General features: G+C 30.0%; 4 protein-coding genes across 6 annotated transcripts in view; 2 read left to right on the top strand and 2 right to left on the bottom strand.

Moving 5' to 3' along the window:
* Positions 1-16,993, top strand: part of LOC108754004 (protein 5NUC-like) — a 17,690-nt gene extending 697 nt beyond the window's left edge. For 2 of the 3 annotated variants that reach the window (XM_018496003.1, XM_018496002.1), the window contains exons 2-9: positions 741-1,057; positions 1,983-2,214; positions 2,739-3,338; positions 3,669-3,833; positions 3,933-4,037; positions 4,514-4,684; positions 4,839-5,028; positions 5,139-5,571. In XM_018496003.1, the coding sequence (XP_018351505.1) occupies positions 921-1,057; positions 1,983-2,214; positions 2,739-3,338; positions 3,669-3,833; positions 3,933-4,037; positions 4,514-4,684; positions 4,839-5,028; positions 5,139-5,329 (1,791 nt within the window). In that variant the 5' untranslated portion in view covers positions 741-920 and the 3' untranslated portion in view covers positions 5,330-5,571. Of the gene's footprint in view, positions 1-740; positions 1,058-1,982; positions 2,215-2,738; positions 3,339-3,668; positions 3,834-3,932; positions 4,038-4,513; positions 4,685-4,838; positions 5,029-5,138; positions 5,572-16,982 lie in introns of those variants that run through there. The other variant, XR_001939680.1, reaches the window with a different exon arrangement.
* Positions 5,707-9,396, bottom strand: LOC108754003 (SET and MYND domain-containing protein 4). The gene is made up of 6 exons (XM_018496001.1): positions 9,247-9,396; positions 7,475-8,612; positions 7,100-7,380; positions 6,794-6,952; positions 6,587-6,730; positions 5,707-6,079 (listed from the first exon to the last, which is right to left on the bottom strand). The coding sequence occupies exons 2-6, from the start codon at positions 8,547-8,549 to the stop codon at positions 5,825-5,827; spliced, it is 1,914 nt and encodes a 637-aa protein (XP_018351503.1). The 5' UTR covers positions 8,550-8,612; positions 9,247-9,396; the 3' UTR covers positions 5,707-5,824.
* LOC108754008 (protein OSCP1) lies at positions 10,348-12,196 on the top strand. Its single transcript, XM_018496008.1, has 4 exons — positions 10,348-10,569; positions 11,019-11,338; positions 11,411-11,688; positions 11,760-12,196. The coding sequence occupies exons 1-4, from the start codon at positions 10,458-10,460 to the stop codon at positions 12,127-12,129; spliced, it is 1,080 nt and encodes a 359-aa protein (XP_018351510.1). The 5' UTR covers positions 10,348-10,457; the 3' UTR covers positions 12,130-12,196.
* Positions 12,351-14,705, bottom strand: LOC108754007 (probable trans-2-enoyl-CoA reductase, mitochondrial). The gene is made up of 5 exons (XM_018496007.1): positions 14,394-14,705; positions 14,084-14,320; positions 13,616-13,837; positions 12,708-12,938; positions 12,351-12,627 (listed from the first exon to the last, which is right to left on the bottom strand). Exons 1-5 carry the CDS (start codon positions 14,577-14,579, stop codon positions 12,397-12,399), a joined length of 1,107 nt encoding a protein of 368 aa, XP_018351509.1. The 5' UTR covers positions 14,580-14,705; the 3' UTR covers positions 12,351-12,396.
* Positions 16,994-17,060: the final 67 nt, after the last annotated feature.

The following is a 17,060-nucleotide window of genomic DNA, read 5'->3' as shown; positions in this document are numbered from 1 at the left end:
TATATATATATGTATATATATATATATATATCCAAATATTTTTTTAATGAAACATTTTCATATGTTGTGTGATATTTTTACTCGGTATAATAATGAATAAATGTTTTTACAGCTTAATATTTTATAAGCATTTTTTTTTATATAAAAAATGTCACATATACAATACAATTATCATTATATTATACAATACTTTACAATTATAGTATAACTCCGTTAATCCAAATCGTGCCCCCTTTCATTCTTTTTCTCCTTCTAAAAACAGAATTGCGTGAATTCTATATTCATAATTTTTGAGAAGATTAATATGTTGTAATAAAAGAAAATATGTTGTGAAAATCAAAGAAAAAAATTCCATTTTCGTAACACTTTCTATAAATTAGTCAGGCACGTCGCCAGGTTAAATCGAATTGATTATTGCCTGAGGCTTAACGATCTACTTTACGACAACATTACGAACCGTTGTATTCTTGGCAAGTTCTAATCTGTTTTGCAAGATCGTAAAGCAAATAAATTTAGATTCTCATATTTTATAAATGCAATATGCAGAAAATGAAAATATATAAAAACTTTTATATATTTTCACTGTTATAGTAATTTCCTTATTCATAAACTATCATCAAAAGGTATACAAATAAAGGACTCCAATTATTGTAAAATATAATTTGTCATAAAATTAATCGAATTATATCACGAAATATACAGAATAAACCTTGAAACATAGAAATTTTATATCTTTCCAGATTGAAAAATGCTACGTGATGATTCAACGATCGTAAAGGAAATCAAAGCAATAGCGTAACTGGCAGTGCGAAAGCGTGCCTTATCGACATTAAATGCAATAACAAGATACCAGATAATAAAAAAGAAATTCTAGAAAAACTCTACGGAATAATAACGTCTGGAACCAGTAACAATAGAAGATGTCAATCATTTCATTCGTAAACTGTTACGTTATCGTGCTGTTGATAATCGCAAACGAAGCCTTCGCAAATCCCATTTTACGAAAGGATGAAGAATTCACCATTAGAATTGTTCACACAAATGACATGCACGCGAGGTACTTAGAAATTCTCACTATTATGCTGGTGTTACAATTGTCGCACAACAAAGATTTTAAGTTTATTGATTAGCTATAGGATGGAGAACAACTTCTGTTTTTTGCAATCAATCAGTAGACTTGAAATGCTTTTATTCTAATGCTAATATTACATTTGTCGTACGACAATAGAACCTTAGAATAAAAGAAGTGTTAATATATTTGATATTTCTATTTTTCATCGCAACCCTGGTGAAAATTTTTCTCATAATTTTTACGAATTAAAACATTTTTCAGAAATACTCAGAAATATTCGGAAAGTTTACATCTTCTCTCAAAATTGTTCATACAAATAAAATATTCCGAAATTTCTTATTCCACAATTTTTGAAAAATATTTTTAAACTTTTTAGATTTTATAATATTTCATCAGAAATTGTACTTACAAAACATCTTAGAAATCTTACGATATTTCATAATTAACATGTATAAAAAATTCTGAGAAAAGATGTAGATTTTCTGAGAAGTGTTCCAATTCGTATAAAAAATGTGAGAAAGTTATAAAATTATATAGAAATTCTGAAAAATTATATGAAAAATTCTGAGAAAAATTTTTACCAGGGAAAACAAAAAATAATTGTGCAAATTCGATTGAATATTTCAAAGGATTAATAATTTTTTTTTTAATAATTGAATTATTTAAGTTATGTTTGCTCTTCATACATGATCGTTACCATCCAATTCTATCACACCAACGGCAATTATCGCCATTGAGCTAATCACAAATGTTAAGATAGTTAATTATCTTCCACACCCATGTGTCAGTTACACATTGCATACGTGGAGTTATTTATCGAGAGAATTTCCTTGTTTCTTCTGACGTCAAAATTTATGTAATTAAATAAAATGAAGTATCGCCTTGAGAGCTTCTCACATAATATTTTTAGATTCGAAGAGACGTCGCGATTGTCGACGGCGTGTACGCCAGCGGATTCCAAAGCTGGGAAATGTTACGGAGGTTTCGCCAGAATTGCCACTCTGGTCCGTCAAGCGAAATCGGAATCACCTTCGACGATCTTCCTGAACGCCGGCGATACTTATCAAGGAACCGCGTGGTTTAACAAGTACAAGTGGGAAGCGGTTGCTTGGTTCATGAACCTCTTGGCGCCAGACGCTATAGTAAATATCATCTAAACAAGACTCTAAAAACAAGACTATAAAAATATTTTAAAAACTTTCTTGTTAATTAATTTATTATTATTAAATTACAATTAATTCAATTCAACTTAATTATGATTCGTTTATAATTAAATTTTTAACTAAAAATACCAAGCGATCATTATTGATCGTTTTTATTTTTAATATCATATTTCTTATAACACATAATAAGATTCTGAAATTTATTTATTTTTAAATATTTTCTTAGTTTTCCTAGTAATTTATTCACTTGATCTTTCTTAGTAAATATATGATTTTAAAATATTTAAGAATTTAACTAGATACATATCTAAAAATTTTTAGCAAAATCATTCTTTCTTTAAGAAACGTTGATACTTCTAGTGTTTCTACATTACTTAAAATATTGCAATTCGTTCTATAAAATTATGTATAATTATAAATAAATGTAAATAATATTTATAAACAAAAGTATGTATAAGTATTGTATAATAATTCGCGTTATTATATTCAATTAATTCTAACAGAGCTTGGGCAATCACGAGTTCGATAATGGTGTTAAAGGTTTAATACCTTTTATACAAAATGCCACATATCCCATCTTAACAACAAATCTGGACCTCAGCGAGCAGCCGGACCTGGCCGCCACAAATTTGAAAAACAGCACAATTCTCATAGTAAACGGGAAAAAGATCGGAGTGATCGGATATCTGACGCCCGACACAAAGATTTTGTCAAGTACAGAAAAAGTAATTTTCAAAGATGAAGTGGAGTGTATCCGAGAAGAAGTTAAGAAGTTAAAGGAACAGGGTGTCGACATTCTCATCGCTCTGGGTCACTCGGGATTTAAGACCGATAAGAAGATCGCCCGGGAAGTCGAGGATATTGATTTGGTAATCGGAGGTCATACGAATACCTTTCTATATCGGGGTAAATCGCCAGATATCGAGGTACCAGAAGGTTTTTATCCCACAGAAGTAATACAGAAAAGCGGCAGAAAAGTTTATGTTGTACAGGCATACGCTTACACTAAATATTTAGGAAATTTCTCCGTAAGTTTCGATATTAAAGGAGAGGTAACGCATATAGAAGGAAATCCGATTCTCGTGGACGCCAACGTGAAACAGGTAAATTTTTGAAAAAATGCAAAATTGTTTAAATGACAAAAAATATAATCTATATTATATAGATTATAATTTAAGAGAATAATAAACGTGTAATATATATATAATATAATTTTTTTTATGATATATATACAAAATAATTCTTAATTATATATCAATACTTTAAAAAATAGTTACGGAAAAAACGAGTAGAGATGTGTTTATATATTACACATATATAAATATAAATAAATATATATAAACACACTCTTAATGTAATGTAATAATAATTGCATATACAGAAATTCTCCAAAAAATAAAAGCTTATGATATTTATTATATTGTTTCTTACAGGCGGAAGATGTAGTAAGACTGATAAACGACAAAAGAGATGTTATTGACCAGTTGCAACAGCAAGTAATTGGAAAAACACGAGTACTTCTGGATGGAGACAGCAAGAATTGTAGACGGCAAGAATGCAATATGGGAAATTTAATTTGCGATGCTATAATCGATTACGTAAGACCGCCAATTGATATATAGTGAACTGCATTTTCTAGTTGTCAATATTACGAAATAATCTTGAGAAAGATTAATGTATTTTTTTTTTGCTCGTAGTATGCCAGAGAACATATTAATAAGGAAGGATGGACAGATACTGCTATCGCAGTGCAGAATAGTGGCAGCATCAGATCGTCCATCACCAGAGACAGAGATGATCAGGTTATTAATTGATATGCACTTTACATTTCTTGTAAAAATTATATGAAAATTTTTTCTCAGAATTTTTCATATAATTTTTCACAATTTTTATGTCAATTTTTATAATTTCTGAATAATTTTGAATAACTTTTTAAAAATCTCTGAGATTTTTTTATACAAATTGGGATACTTTTCAGAAATACCCTAAAGAAAATCTATGTATTTTTTCTAAAATTCTTCATATGAATTTTGAAATATTCTTAGATTTGTAAGATATTTCATTGTATAATTTCTAATAAAATCTTATAAAATCTAAAAAAGTTTAAGATATTTTTTCAAAAATTACAATGAGAAATCTTAGAATTCTTAGAATATTTCAGAATTCACATATATGAAGTAGTCCTGAAATATTCCAATTCTCATGTAAAGACTCTGAGAAAATTGTTCACCAGGGGATCCTGTTAATTCGCAAACTGTTATCGTAAAATTACTTACAGGTCACTCAAGGAGATATATTAAGTGTCTTGCCCTTCGGAAATGTCATCGTCAAAGCTTCCATGACAGGAGAGCAAATTCTTTCAATGCTGGAGTGGAGCGTTCATAACATCGACAACATAACTTCTACTGGGAATTTATACGGTGCTTATCTGCAATATTCAGGATTGCAGGTAGTTAAATTTTTTTTTAATCTCTTTATTTTTCAAAAGAGAATTATTCAATTATTAATTTTTATAACTTCCACTTAACGATTATTTGAACACTAAAACTTTGATTATTGTTCTGTTCTATGTTTCGTTAAAGATAAATTTGCGTGTTTTGCAGGTGATTTACGACGTGAGTCAACCACGGAACTCAAGAGTAGTTTCAGTCCATGTTCAATGCGCAGCTTGCCGAATACCAACGTACAGTGAACTCCAAAAGAATGTTACTTACAACGTCTTCATAAACGATTTCCTTGCAAAAGGCGGAGATGGTTTTCACATGCTGGAAGGTCTTCAAACAATCTCTCTCGGTATGCTTACATTGTAACTTTCATTTCACAATATCTTTAAGCTCTTATTTTTTTTCTCATTATATTTATCCAATATTTTCTCAATATAATCGTTTGCGTAATTTTAACAGGTATCACTACGGATGAGGCATTAGTACAATATTTTCAAAAACATAGCCCTGTGCATCCAGGAGTGGAGTGGCGAATTACGTACAAAAGCGGCGAGAATTTTAAAAGTTTTAACAATAATCTTGGGACAACGCATCGATCACTTGGATTGATGATCCTTTTAACAATCACTACTTGGTTGTCGTTGACATAACAATATTATCTCAACTTAAATAACTAAATAGGCGGACATCGAATTTTTTAATTTAATGTTGTATTACAATTTTACACTACCTCAATATTATTTGCAATTTATATCGTTTTTATATCTTTCTTCAATTGCATGCATAACAAAGTGAGTAAAAAGATGAGGAAATAATACCCACATAGGGCATCAAGAAAAGAAGAACATAAACGTACAATATTGTCTGCTATAACTTTAATCTTTCAAAAATATAACACATATCAAAAAATTACATTTAATCAGTATAACATTGTTTCTGTATATACTTTTTAAAATATTTTTAAAATATATCTCTTTCAAAATTATTTTTTTATCAAAGAAATTCTTATATACATATATCATAAAAAATATTAATTTTTCTCTCTCAAAGAGTTTAAAATGTTCTCCTTGACGCTATCATACACGAATAAAAATGGTAACATTAATTTCATCAATTAATTTCATCAATCAAAAAATATAACGCGTTTACTTTTGTATTTGTGGTATTTCACAAATATTGCCGTTGCAGTCATATACCCGTTTTAATGTTTCGATGACATTATTCATTTCCTCGCAAGGCATCGGCGCACAATCGTGCAATACTTGTACCATTTTCAGCAAGTCTTTAATGATATAAGATCTGTTCGGCACGTTGCCTATTGTTGCTAAATCAACATACATATTAAATTTCTTTAATGCCTTTTGTATCTTAGCCTTATCCTCTGATTTCTTCACTAAAGTCTATATCCAAAACAAATCAAACATTATATTATCAGATTAAATATTAAAATATACAATTAAAATGCACAATTGCACAAGTCTGCATTTTTGCTACTTGGAAAAGAATAACAGTTTTCCATAATTTTTTATGTGCTAAATCCGAATCTATAAAAAAATATATTCTATCATATCAGGTTTTGAGAAAAATAAAGTTAAAACACGTTTTTTATTATTTTTGAAAATTCTTAACTAATGAACTCAATGTGTGACATTTTGAAAAGAGCACAAACTAATGCTTGAATATACATTATGCTTTAATATAAATATATCGATAAAACATGATGCTTTAATATAAAAATATTTTCAACCTCATTTTTGTCAAAAGCCTGATGTGATAGAACAGTTTCACTTATAGATTCATATTCATACCAAAAACTATGGAAAACAACTTTTCTCTTTTCCAAATAGCACAAAAAAATTCAAAGTTTGCAGACCTGTGTTGTTATTAATTAAAGTTATTTATTATACTTGGTATGACTGTAAATCAACATATAAGGGCCAATCTTCCTGGCAAGGTATGCAATCACAGATGAAATAATACTGTTCGAGTAGTTTCTGTTGCCTCTGTTCTTTTAACATGACGGCATAATGTTTGCCGTAATTGTCTAATAACTGTAACGAGATAACATATACTGCAATAAATCAACAATTTATACAATATAAATAACTTAATACCTGCTCGCCCTTTTCAATGGGATACATGGCATATATCACTATATGTTCAGATCTTGAGTGTCTGAATATATTTGGATCGCAGCTATGATTAATTAAGCTAAAAAATGGCATAGCGGCTATACCGCGTTCTAGATGTTCTAAACCTTGCGTTTCACCAAACTGCAAATATCAGATTTAAATTAACCAAAGTTTTAAAAGAAACAAATGTTAAAAAATCATTGACACATTGGAGAAACGATGTAAAAAACAATAAATATGGTACATAATATCAATATAGTGAATTAGAATACGTAGCTGATATCATACACTATGCATATTACTGGGGATTATTTGTTGATGTCTCAAAATAAGACTACCAATAAATGTAACATCGTTGTTTTTCGCCAGTCCGCTTAAATCCTCTGGTAATTTAGCACCAAATATCACAGTACGCGTCGCTAAAAAGTATACAATAAAAGAAGTATCAAAAGATCTCTTGAAGAGATCAGAGACGGATCTTTTCTCGGTATTTGTCACGAGACTATATATGCCAATGTATCTATTGCTATGTAACTTTCCATCTCGAGAAAAACCTTTTGTTCGTAGATCTGAAAAATAATGACATATTACAAATCACTTCATTATTTAAGAAAAAAGGTATAAATGTTGATATGAGTTATAAAAAAGTAAGTAAGTAAATACCATCGTGTTCGTCAACTTCTTTTACCATTGTTCTTAATTCTTCAATACTACCAGCTTCTCTTAAAGCAAGCACAGCAAGCCTTATGCTACACAAATCAAGGTTGTAGGTGGCATATTCAAGCACAGCAGGGAAAACAATACATTCTATATTATGACATTTCTCCCATTCAATATTTCTACACTCTTCTGAACAATACATAGCATAAGTGCAATAGTTACAGGGTATGTTTGCCCAACACACCCTTAAACAATTAGAGCAATGCGTTTGCATATTTTCTTGCACTAATATTAATGTATAAGGTTTCTCCACAGCAATTACCTCCCCTGGGTGAATTTTACGAGTAGCAACAACATGTCTGCCGTAACGCTCATTATATTTTATAGTTACTGCATCTGAAGCACAAGGAACTTCATTATTGTAAGATTTAATAATAGGAAGAGCAAGAGTTTCTTCTGTTTTCACTTTTGTACTCTTATTTACTTTTATCTGCGTAGTCTTATTGTGTAAAACATCAAGCTTTGCTGTTAATCTTTCTCGACTTGTATCATTTATAGACATCTTCTCCAGCCAGTGTTGTGCCTCCTTAAGTGTGTCTTCTACAGAATGATTTCCCATAATCATGAAACATTCTGTTTTACGCAGATAAAGCTTTACTTTTAGATTATCAGGATAATTTAGGGCTAGTGCTCTGTCAATATCCTGAATGCATTCTGAATACAAGCCTAATTTAAATAAAACTGCTGACCTATTAGCATAACTACGAGCAAGTTGTTCAGATGGATAAGGTGCAAAGGCTATACTCTTTGTATATAATTTCAAAGCATTAATACATGTCATGTTATCCAAGATGCCCGTGACAAAAACTTTATTGCCTTCCTCCCGCAATTTCTCAGATTCTTTGGCATTTTTTGGCATACCAGTTGCACTAGGAACTATATCATATTGTTGCATTAGATTCAGAGTAAATACTATACGTTCCTGATCAGTCTTTAATTTCTTAAATTGATTTGACAGTTCAATATGCTTGCCTGCTGCAATCAATCTGACATTTAGCATATTTTGTACTTTATCCATTTTGTTTTCTTAAAAACGCTTTAATATCAGATTACTGTAATACTTTTATATAGGGCAGAATCTCTAGAAAAAAAAGACATTCAACTCTTTAATAATCAGCACTATGTAAAATAACATCGTACATTTGTTTTAAAATTTCAGATTAGTCCGTAAGTGAGTTAATTTAATCCACGTTTTGAATTATTTATATTTCATGTGTAAAAGTTATTTATTTTTATTTGTAAATAATTTGAAATTAAACATGCTTTAATTATAAAATAATATAACAGAAATTAAAAGAGAGAGAGAGATATACATATAGACATATGTTTAAAATATATCCTTAGTATTTGTAATATTTCGTCAATATTTTCGTTCATTCATACATCTGGATCAGTTTAACCCCAATACAACTTATGGATTGAACATAATTTGATATTAATTTAATATTTGCATCAAATAAATGTTCAATTTTTCATCTAATTTATAAGTTTTTCCTATTAAATATTGCCTATTACATTGCATGTATATTATTTCGAAATAATTTAAAATACTTTTTTTTATTTTGTTATTGTTTGCCGGTATTCAAAAAAAAGAGCATCATTTATGCACAACGGCTAGACAGGTGAGTCAACTTGTTGAATGTAACTCCATTTGAAAGCAACATTTCTACTGACAATCTTACGATTGATTAATCAGCAAGACAGCAAGAACTCACCCGATTAAATTGCCAACAATTACAGAATATGAAAACCACTTCTTTCTCTTTTATCTTACAGAATTGCTGCCACGTAGATTCAGTTAGGATGGATTCTTGGACGCCCGCCAGTTTAGTAACAAAAGTTTCTAATTTAGTAATTCTTTTTTTCTGTAACTAGCGATGATTTGGCAACACTCAAATATCTATATACAACGCGGGAAATTTGATTTAAATAAGGTATAATGTAATATGTTGCATTACTAAAATAATTGCGACGTGTTGTCAAAATAATAGCGAGGTAAAATTTCTTTCAGAGATTTTCTATTTCATCCCTAGTAAAAAATTTCTCAGAATTTTTTACGTAATATTTTAGTATCACATAAATTTTAGATTTTTGCAAAATTTGTGAATTTTATAACTTTTTAAAAAAGTTTTCAAATTTCTCTAATTTTTTAAATACAAATTAGAACATTTTTATCAGAAGTGATGAGAAACATACATTTTTTTCTAGGATTCTTCATGTATTCTAAGTTTTCTAAGATTTTTTTATTTTAAATTTTTAATAAAATCTTATAAAATTTTAAAAAATTTACGATATTTTGTCCGCAATTATAAAAAATAAGAAATCTTATAATTTACAAAATATTTCAAAATTTACATATAAAAAAAATTCTACAAGAAAAGCTGTAGATTTCCTTCCATATTTCTGAAAAGTGTTTCAATTCATGCAAAAATTCTGAGAGAATTTTTCTATGGATCGCTTATTTTAATTTGTTTTCCATACAGCACAAATCATTTCAGCAATATTACAAGGTTGCAACAATATTGCTGCAAGATTTTGTATTGTATTTGATAAAGTTTTAACATTAATTTTTATCGAATAATATACATCAAGAAAACATATTAATATATTAAATATATACATCTTTCAAGTTTTTTGCGAATCTTATAAAATTTTTAATAAAACGTTTCTGTATAAGATTTTTAAATCTCTATTAAAAAAGATCTGCACGTAAATTTTTTCGCGCAGTCTCGGTACCGATCACAATAGTCAGAAGTATTATGTATACTTACGTCGCCGATCACAATAGTCAGATGTATTATGTACACTTACGTCGTCAAGACGACGCATCGACTTACTTGCTTTAGTAAGGCGTACGTGTACTTATTCGATACATGTATCGCATGTCGCTGACAGTAATTATCAAACAAAGATCGCTTCTGCAAAAATGTCTTTGCATTCAACACCCATCCTGTATTTAAATATGGGTGGCGAGATGTTGTACGTTTTGCGACAAAGACTGAAGGCGCAAAAGATCGATGTCGACAAGACAGTACAAGGTGAAGATACACTCGAAAGTATACTTTCGAATATATTTTGGAAATATTCCATAAATATTTTGCTTAATATTTTTGTACAAATGATATAATTTATAATTACACTGGTAATCTTTTATAGCAACACACATGATAATCTTTTATATAATTATACAGTATTATTTTTAAACAATTTTTAAATAGAAATTATTTTATACAGTATTATCTTTAAATAATTTTTAACTAAAAAACTTACAATTTTTAAGATTTTATTAAAATTACGTATACTCAATCTGAATCAAAATATTATGTCATAAATAAATACACATATTATTTTTTGGAAAGATTCTTTGATATTTTAAAATTGATGAAAATTATTTTTATATTATCAAAATAAAATATATAGCATTAAAAAAAATTTTTTTTATACTTAAGCTAATATAACTATAAGACTAGTTACCGTTTAATTACAGTATTAGATGACGTAACAGCCGCTTTGCTCAATCCTAAAATACTATCGCCGATTTTCGAAGATTCGCCGATGATCGGAATATCGGAGTTACGCACTACTTTGGAAAGCGTCGCTCTTTCATCCATCATGAAACTAGACAGGAGTAGCATGGACAAATTATTCGATCTAATGATCATGATGGTGAAGTATCAATTGAGGGTGGCTACTGGACCCAGAGAAATCGTTCTCATCACTCTGAATCACATAGATGGAATGCGCGACATAGTCAACGATGTAAATGCACAAAAGTGCGTCAGCATGGTGCATCAGATGGTTGTTAGCGTGAGTATATAACTCAATCAATAATTAATTTAACAATATTCAATAAAGATTTTTCCACTTTTCAAAGCGCAGTTTTATGGCTGTCTGACTTTCGAAGAAGTCTGGAATGCACGGGAGAGTTGCCTGAAAGAATTGGAACCATATCATGTGCGAGTTTCAATTCTCTTGCGACGCGGTTTACAAAATGACGACGCTAGCTTTAATGTAGTACCTCAAAAATACGATGAGAAATACGTAGAACATGGAAACATTCTAGCCACCATGAGGATTAAAGATGTGAGCCCTGAAACGTGTTGCGGAGGATCCTTCGATATCTTTGGTGATAGAAAGACGTTATTAGGCAAAAATATGTAAGAAAACATATAAGTAAAAAAATATATATATGCCGATCACATGGTATGCAAATTATTTATTTTTATAGATACTTGCCAACATACGGCCTAACGGAGAGCGCAATGCGAGACAGCCAACAGTTCGTAAGAGAGTGTGGCACGAAAGCAGAATTAGGCATGCTGGCTGTTCAGCTAGGAACTGAGGAAACTAATTACGAGAGACCATTTACGCTTAATTTATTGTCAAACATGGACGAAGAGACTGTAAATAATGCAAATAAAGAAACTGACATCGAAGGAAATAACGCTAAACAAAATAACGCGGAAAACGGAAAGCCAAAATTGAATGAAGATTACAAAGCCAAACTTGATACTGTATATGCGGATTTTTTCGAGGATGAGCACGAAGGTTTGAAACGCAGTATGGACTTGCTTGATCTTCTCGACGAGATCGAATGATTTAAATTTTTAACTGAGACATACAATGCATTGCAATTATTTTTTCTATATTTTCTGGCATATTTATACACCAATATTTCTAGAAATAATTATATTCTCATATGAAAAATTATTCTATTTTACAAGACAGTATTTTAATTTGCTTCAATCTTATCAGAAGTATAAAGAAAACAATATGCACATATTGCACAATCCTAAGATGGTAATTTTAAATGCTATCAAATCTACTGATAGGAATGAAAAAGTAGCAAATGTATAAAAAACGTTTTAAGATTCTGTTAAATCTAAAATATACTTTACGCCCGTTCGACCGTCCAAACTGAGCGCTTTAGCAATTGCTTCTTGATATTCGTGGAAAGGCACTAGTTTATATGGTGGCGGTTGCAATTTCTTATCTATAAAGAAATCTGTTAAATTCTTAAACATATCCAATCTCTCCTGAGAATCCATATTTGTTTTTGTCCAGGTTGTCATCCAAAATCCTTTGAATGATATATCCTGAAATTATATAAATTGCGCTAATTAAACTTGACAAATATATTTTACAATTTTTAATTACAAATGGAATGTTGGATTACCTTAAATATAAGTCCGGATATTGGTACAGTTAATGGTTCTCTAGACATACCGCCGTAAGTCACCATAATACCACCATGGGCAAGATGTCTCACTATTTCAGTTGCGTTCTGTCCACCGATACAATTAAGAGCTAATTTCGGTGGACGTAACTTTTTATTCTTAAATAACTGTGTATTTCGGACTTCCTCCTCGGTTAGCACTTCGTCTGCTCCTAAGCTCGTCAATTGATTCTAAATAATTTATATTTCTAAATAATATTATAGGTGTATTCTTAATTCTTTGTCGACAATATGTAATTTTGCATCTTCCATCAGCAACCTGGGACTTTAAACTTCAGTACAGATTTTTTACAATGTTCTGGACTATATAAAAATCTGAAAAAATTCTTACATACTCTCTTGTGAAAGCTTTAACGAATTTTTATTATCTTTACATTTCTTATTTTACTTCATGGAAACCGAAAAGTATCATAATAATTTACGAAATCGCCGTATGCTTATCATTTAAAAACTAAGTTCAGAGTTGGATCAACAACTCTCTGAATTAGTTTTTAAATGATCAAAACATATATATCTGACAGCAATTTCTAATTATGTAAAGAATTGTATTAACTTTATTTTTTACACATACACATAATGCACCAATTTTTTCTTAAGTGTAACATCATTATTACGATATAATTTTCGATTTTTATGAAGAAAAATACGTAAAAAAATGTAAAAATAAAACGATTTCCAAATGATCGTAAAAAGCTGTACTTTCCTCTATCAGAATTTATAATAAAAAAGTCGACTGTACCTTCAAAGTCCCACATTGCCAGAAGCATAATATTGTATATATATTCATATTGTACATATTATATTTATATAGTAAATTAAAAAAAAACAAAAAACTGTTAACATTATACCTTTAACTCTTGTATGTTTGGTCTATTTCTAACAACACTGACAGACTTATAATTCCATATTTTACATAATTGAATGACCAGTTGACCAACTGCAGAATTGCCACCATTTTGTATCACAGTATCTCCAGGCTTTAATGAAACAAAATCCTTCAGCATTCTGTATGCTGTACATGGATTCACATTTATCATACTGGCTGTAACTAGATCAACATCACTCGATATCTGTAAAACCAAACTAAGAAATAACATATGCAACAAATGTATTGTCAAACCTGAGACACAATTAAAAAATACAGACAATAGGAACAAGGAATAACAGATTTTAACCTATCAGAAATTATATAAGTATATGATTTCTAATAGGATTAGAATACTTAATTTCTGATGGATTGAAATCTGTTATTTCCTGTTGCCTGTGTCTTTCAATTATGCATCAAGCTTTACAAAATGATATAATAATATACACACCTTCATAACATCCTTAGAGTCATAATTAGCTTGTGTTCTCCAGATTCCAAAATTAGGACCATTTGGTACTACTCTGTCTCCGATATGCAAACCTTGAACATCACATCCAGTTGCTATTATTTCTCCAACCCCCTCATTGCCTGGTACTGCTGGCAAAGGAGGCCTGCTAGGATATTTTCCTTGTATCGTATTTATATCGGCTGGATTTACTGGGGATAGTAGCCATTTTACAGATACCTACATCCATAAAAACTCAATTAAATTTGATTGAAATTTCATGAGAAAAGACTTTAATTGCAATAATAATTACTTGTTTGCCTATTGGCTGTTCTATTGTTTGCGTTGTTACTTGAAGAACTTTAACGGGATCGCCGTATTCTTTGTATAATAGAGACTTTACGCAGTCAGTATTAATTGCAGCACTCATTTTTCGAATATTCGTTAAGTTATTTTTAACTGATCGTGAGATCGATAAAGTTAATTGGCCCGTAAACATAGTTGTTTCAATGAATTATGACTTCGACGTTTGTTATGAGATTCGTGTTGAAAATTTCAGATCCAAACTTGCTATATAGGTTATGTTATTATTTTGAAGCAGATTGAAGATTATTTTCCTCTTAATTCGTCGGTTACTGTACGACTATCGAAACTACGATAGTTCGATATATTCAATATTACGATTTTTGAAAATGCGATATCGCAAATCTCGATTGATCTACTAGTCTTGAAATAACAAATCTATAATATAAGAACATATATATTTAAAATAATGATGAAGAATAATGATTAAGATGATTAATTAAGATAATCAATGTTCTCTACCAATGTAATATTAACTTTAATCTCGAGATTCAATCTTTGCATTTTATCTTCTATTAATTCTTAAAAAAAGAAATTAAATTCAATTGAGATAAAAATTATTCTTATATTGATGGAATCAAGCCTAAGATAATTATTAATTAATGATGATTAAGAATAATGATGTAAGAATTATGAACGAATCTGCTAACGCAGCCAAGTTCACAATTAATCTCGATGTTATACAGCATTTGTTTTATTTTTTACTGTAAGCTGATTAGGATATATCACAAATTCTTTTCATTCGAGTATTAGTTTGTCGACAAGACGAATTTATATTTTTGTCCCGTTGTAGAGAATGTTGCTTTTTTTCTGTTTCCTCCGGTTTTACTTTCTTATAGAAAAATGCAATTAAACAATAATTCACGCTTTTCGTGTTCCATTGCGAATAATATAATATAATTAAAAACATGAAACAATATAAATTGTATATTTTATTAAAATTTACAACTTTGACTTTACGTATAATATAGGCACATTTTGTTATCTATTTCAAATCGTCATGTTCTTTCTCTGTTAGTATATCATTTATACTATTACACCACTTGCAAATATAAAATGCAACTACATATGATACTAAGAATTTTTTAAGCTGAACGTCATGCTGTGGACAATTTAACCAACGTAAATCCATTTGTATATACAATTCGGTTTCTAACATTAACGCCGCATGATGCACATAACAGACGCCGCTCATTTTTGACGTTAATAGATCTTCAGCACTCTTAAATGTTTCTATCAAATCGTTACTACTAACTAATTCAGATTTTGTAACATCTGTCAGGAGATTCTTACATGTGTCGCATCCTTTGATCCGTGAATTATTTAGGATTTTTACCGCAATAGAATTGTAAATGCTAAGATAATCATGTGTAGCATCTAAAGGCCTCTCCAAATCTAACATCAAGTCGTCATTGTATCTACTTTCTATCGAAAGAAACTCTTGTAACGTAAACAACAACGATCCGTCTATTTTATTTTCACTGTTATTCTCCACAGTACGAGGTGACGTTAAATTATTGATTAGCAACGTTTTAAAAGAACTCTCGAATTCCGCACACGTGGGATTGGTATTCCTTATGCCGAAGGATCTAATTTGCCCGAAGAAATGTTGAAGGGAATCCAAATTCAAAATTCTAGGCTTCAAGCATTTGAATTCGTATGCTTTCAAAATTATCCACAATTTGCGTAATCCCCCTACAGTAGAAATCCAATTTTTCAGAACATTCGAATCTCTTATTTGATTCTTATCCTTTCGATCGACAAACCGCATTCTTTGTAGTCTCTTTACTGCCCTCTCCCAAAATGGAAAATGTGGACTGTTATGCGAAATGGCAACTCTTAACGGTTTCTCCGGTTTTAATGTATGTCCATTAACAGAATCAAACAATCGGTCAAAGAAAAGTATTATCTCTGCTGTATCCCGTCCTTTCTTTTCTGGCATTTTTAATGGTCCATACACTGTATTCACGTGCCCTAAGAAAAAGCACATATACATGAAAAATAAATGACTCTTAATACATAATCACATAATTTAATTATTAATAGCGTCTTATTAATAACGTTTTCGACTGCAATGGATTTGAATCGATCCAAGATTGATTAATGGCATCACATGTTCTACTTTAGGTTTTTAATTTAATGAGTTTATGGCATTTCTGGGTTAATCGATCTCGGATGGATCTAAATCCACTGCAATCTGCAAGAATATTATAAATATGTAGTAATTAGACACGGGATTGTATCTTATTAAATTTGTATAAATATATACCTTCTAATTTGGTATGGTGATGTATGAATCCGCCCATCGTCATACTCAAAACCTGAGCAGCGTTTTTAACTTTTTTTTTCTTTATTTTACTTCTTATTATATGCTCTGCTGTAATTTTCGGCATTAATCGATACATGCTATGAGTCAAGTCCATATGATGTGCTTGTTCAATGATTTCCCATGATGCAAATTTTCGTTCTTTTCCTTCTTCAACATCAAACTCAAGATCATTATTTAATAAATTATTGCGTATGCTTTTAATAAGACAAGGTGAATCATATAATGGAATTATATCTTGCTTTTTTATTGTTATATAACCATCTAAAGAAATACAGAATAACGAATGAA

Source organism: Trachymyrmex septentrionalis, unplaced genomic scaffold (genome assembly GCF_001594115.1).
Source record: "Trachymyrmex septentrionalis isolate Tsep2-gDNA-1 unplaced genomic scaffold, Tsep1.0 scaffold74, whole genome shotgun sequence".
Lineage (NCBI taxonomy): Eukaryota > Metazoa > Arthropoda > Insecta > Hymenoptera > Formicidae > Trachymyrmex > Trachymyrmex septentrionalis.
Note: the sequence above shows the minus strand (reverse complement) of the source record. Positions and strands in the feature narration are given on the sequence as shown.

Bases quoted from the DNA above. Each gene is read 5' to 3' on its own strand.
- LOC108754003 (XM_018496001.1), bottom strand. From the start codon at position 8,549: ATGGATAAAGTACAAAATATGCTAAATGTCAGATTGATTGCAGCAGGC. The intron at 7,381-7,474 runs GTATTTACTTAC...ATTATTTTTCAG, and splicing joins AGAAGTTGACGAACACGATG to ATCTACGAACAAAAGGTTTT. The intron at 6,080-6,586 runs GTATAATAAATA...TTTTGGATATAG, and splicing joins TTGATTTACAGTCATACCAA to ACTTTAGTGAAGAAATCAGA.
- LOC108754008 (XM_018496008.1), top strand. From the start codon at position 10,458: ATGTCTTTGCATTCAACACCCATCCTGTATTTAAATATGGGTGGCGAG. The intron at 10,570-11,018 runs GTGAAGATACAC...GTTTAATTACAG, and splicing joins TGTCGACAAGACAGTACAAG to TATTAGATGACGTAACAGCC. The intron at 11,339-11,410 runs GTGAGTATATAA...TTCAAAGCGCAG, and splicing joins TGCATCAGATGGTTGTTAGC to TTTTATGGCTGTCTGACTTT.
- LOC108754007 (XM_018496007.1), bottom strand. From the start codon at position 14,579: ATGTTTACGGGCCAATTAACTTTATCGATCTCACGATCAGTTAAAAAT. The intron at 12,939-13,615 runs GTATAATGTTAA...TAAATTATTTAG, and splicing joins CAAACATACAAGAGTTAAAG to AATCAATTGACGAGCTTAGG. The intron at 12,628-12,707 runs GTAATCCAACAT...ATATAATTTCAG, and splicing joins TATCCGGACTTATATTTAAG to GATATATCATTCAAAGGATT.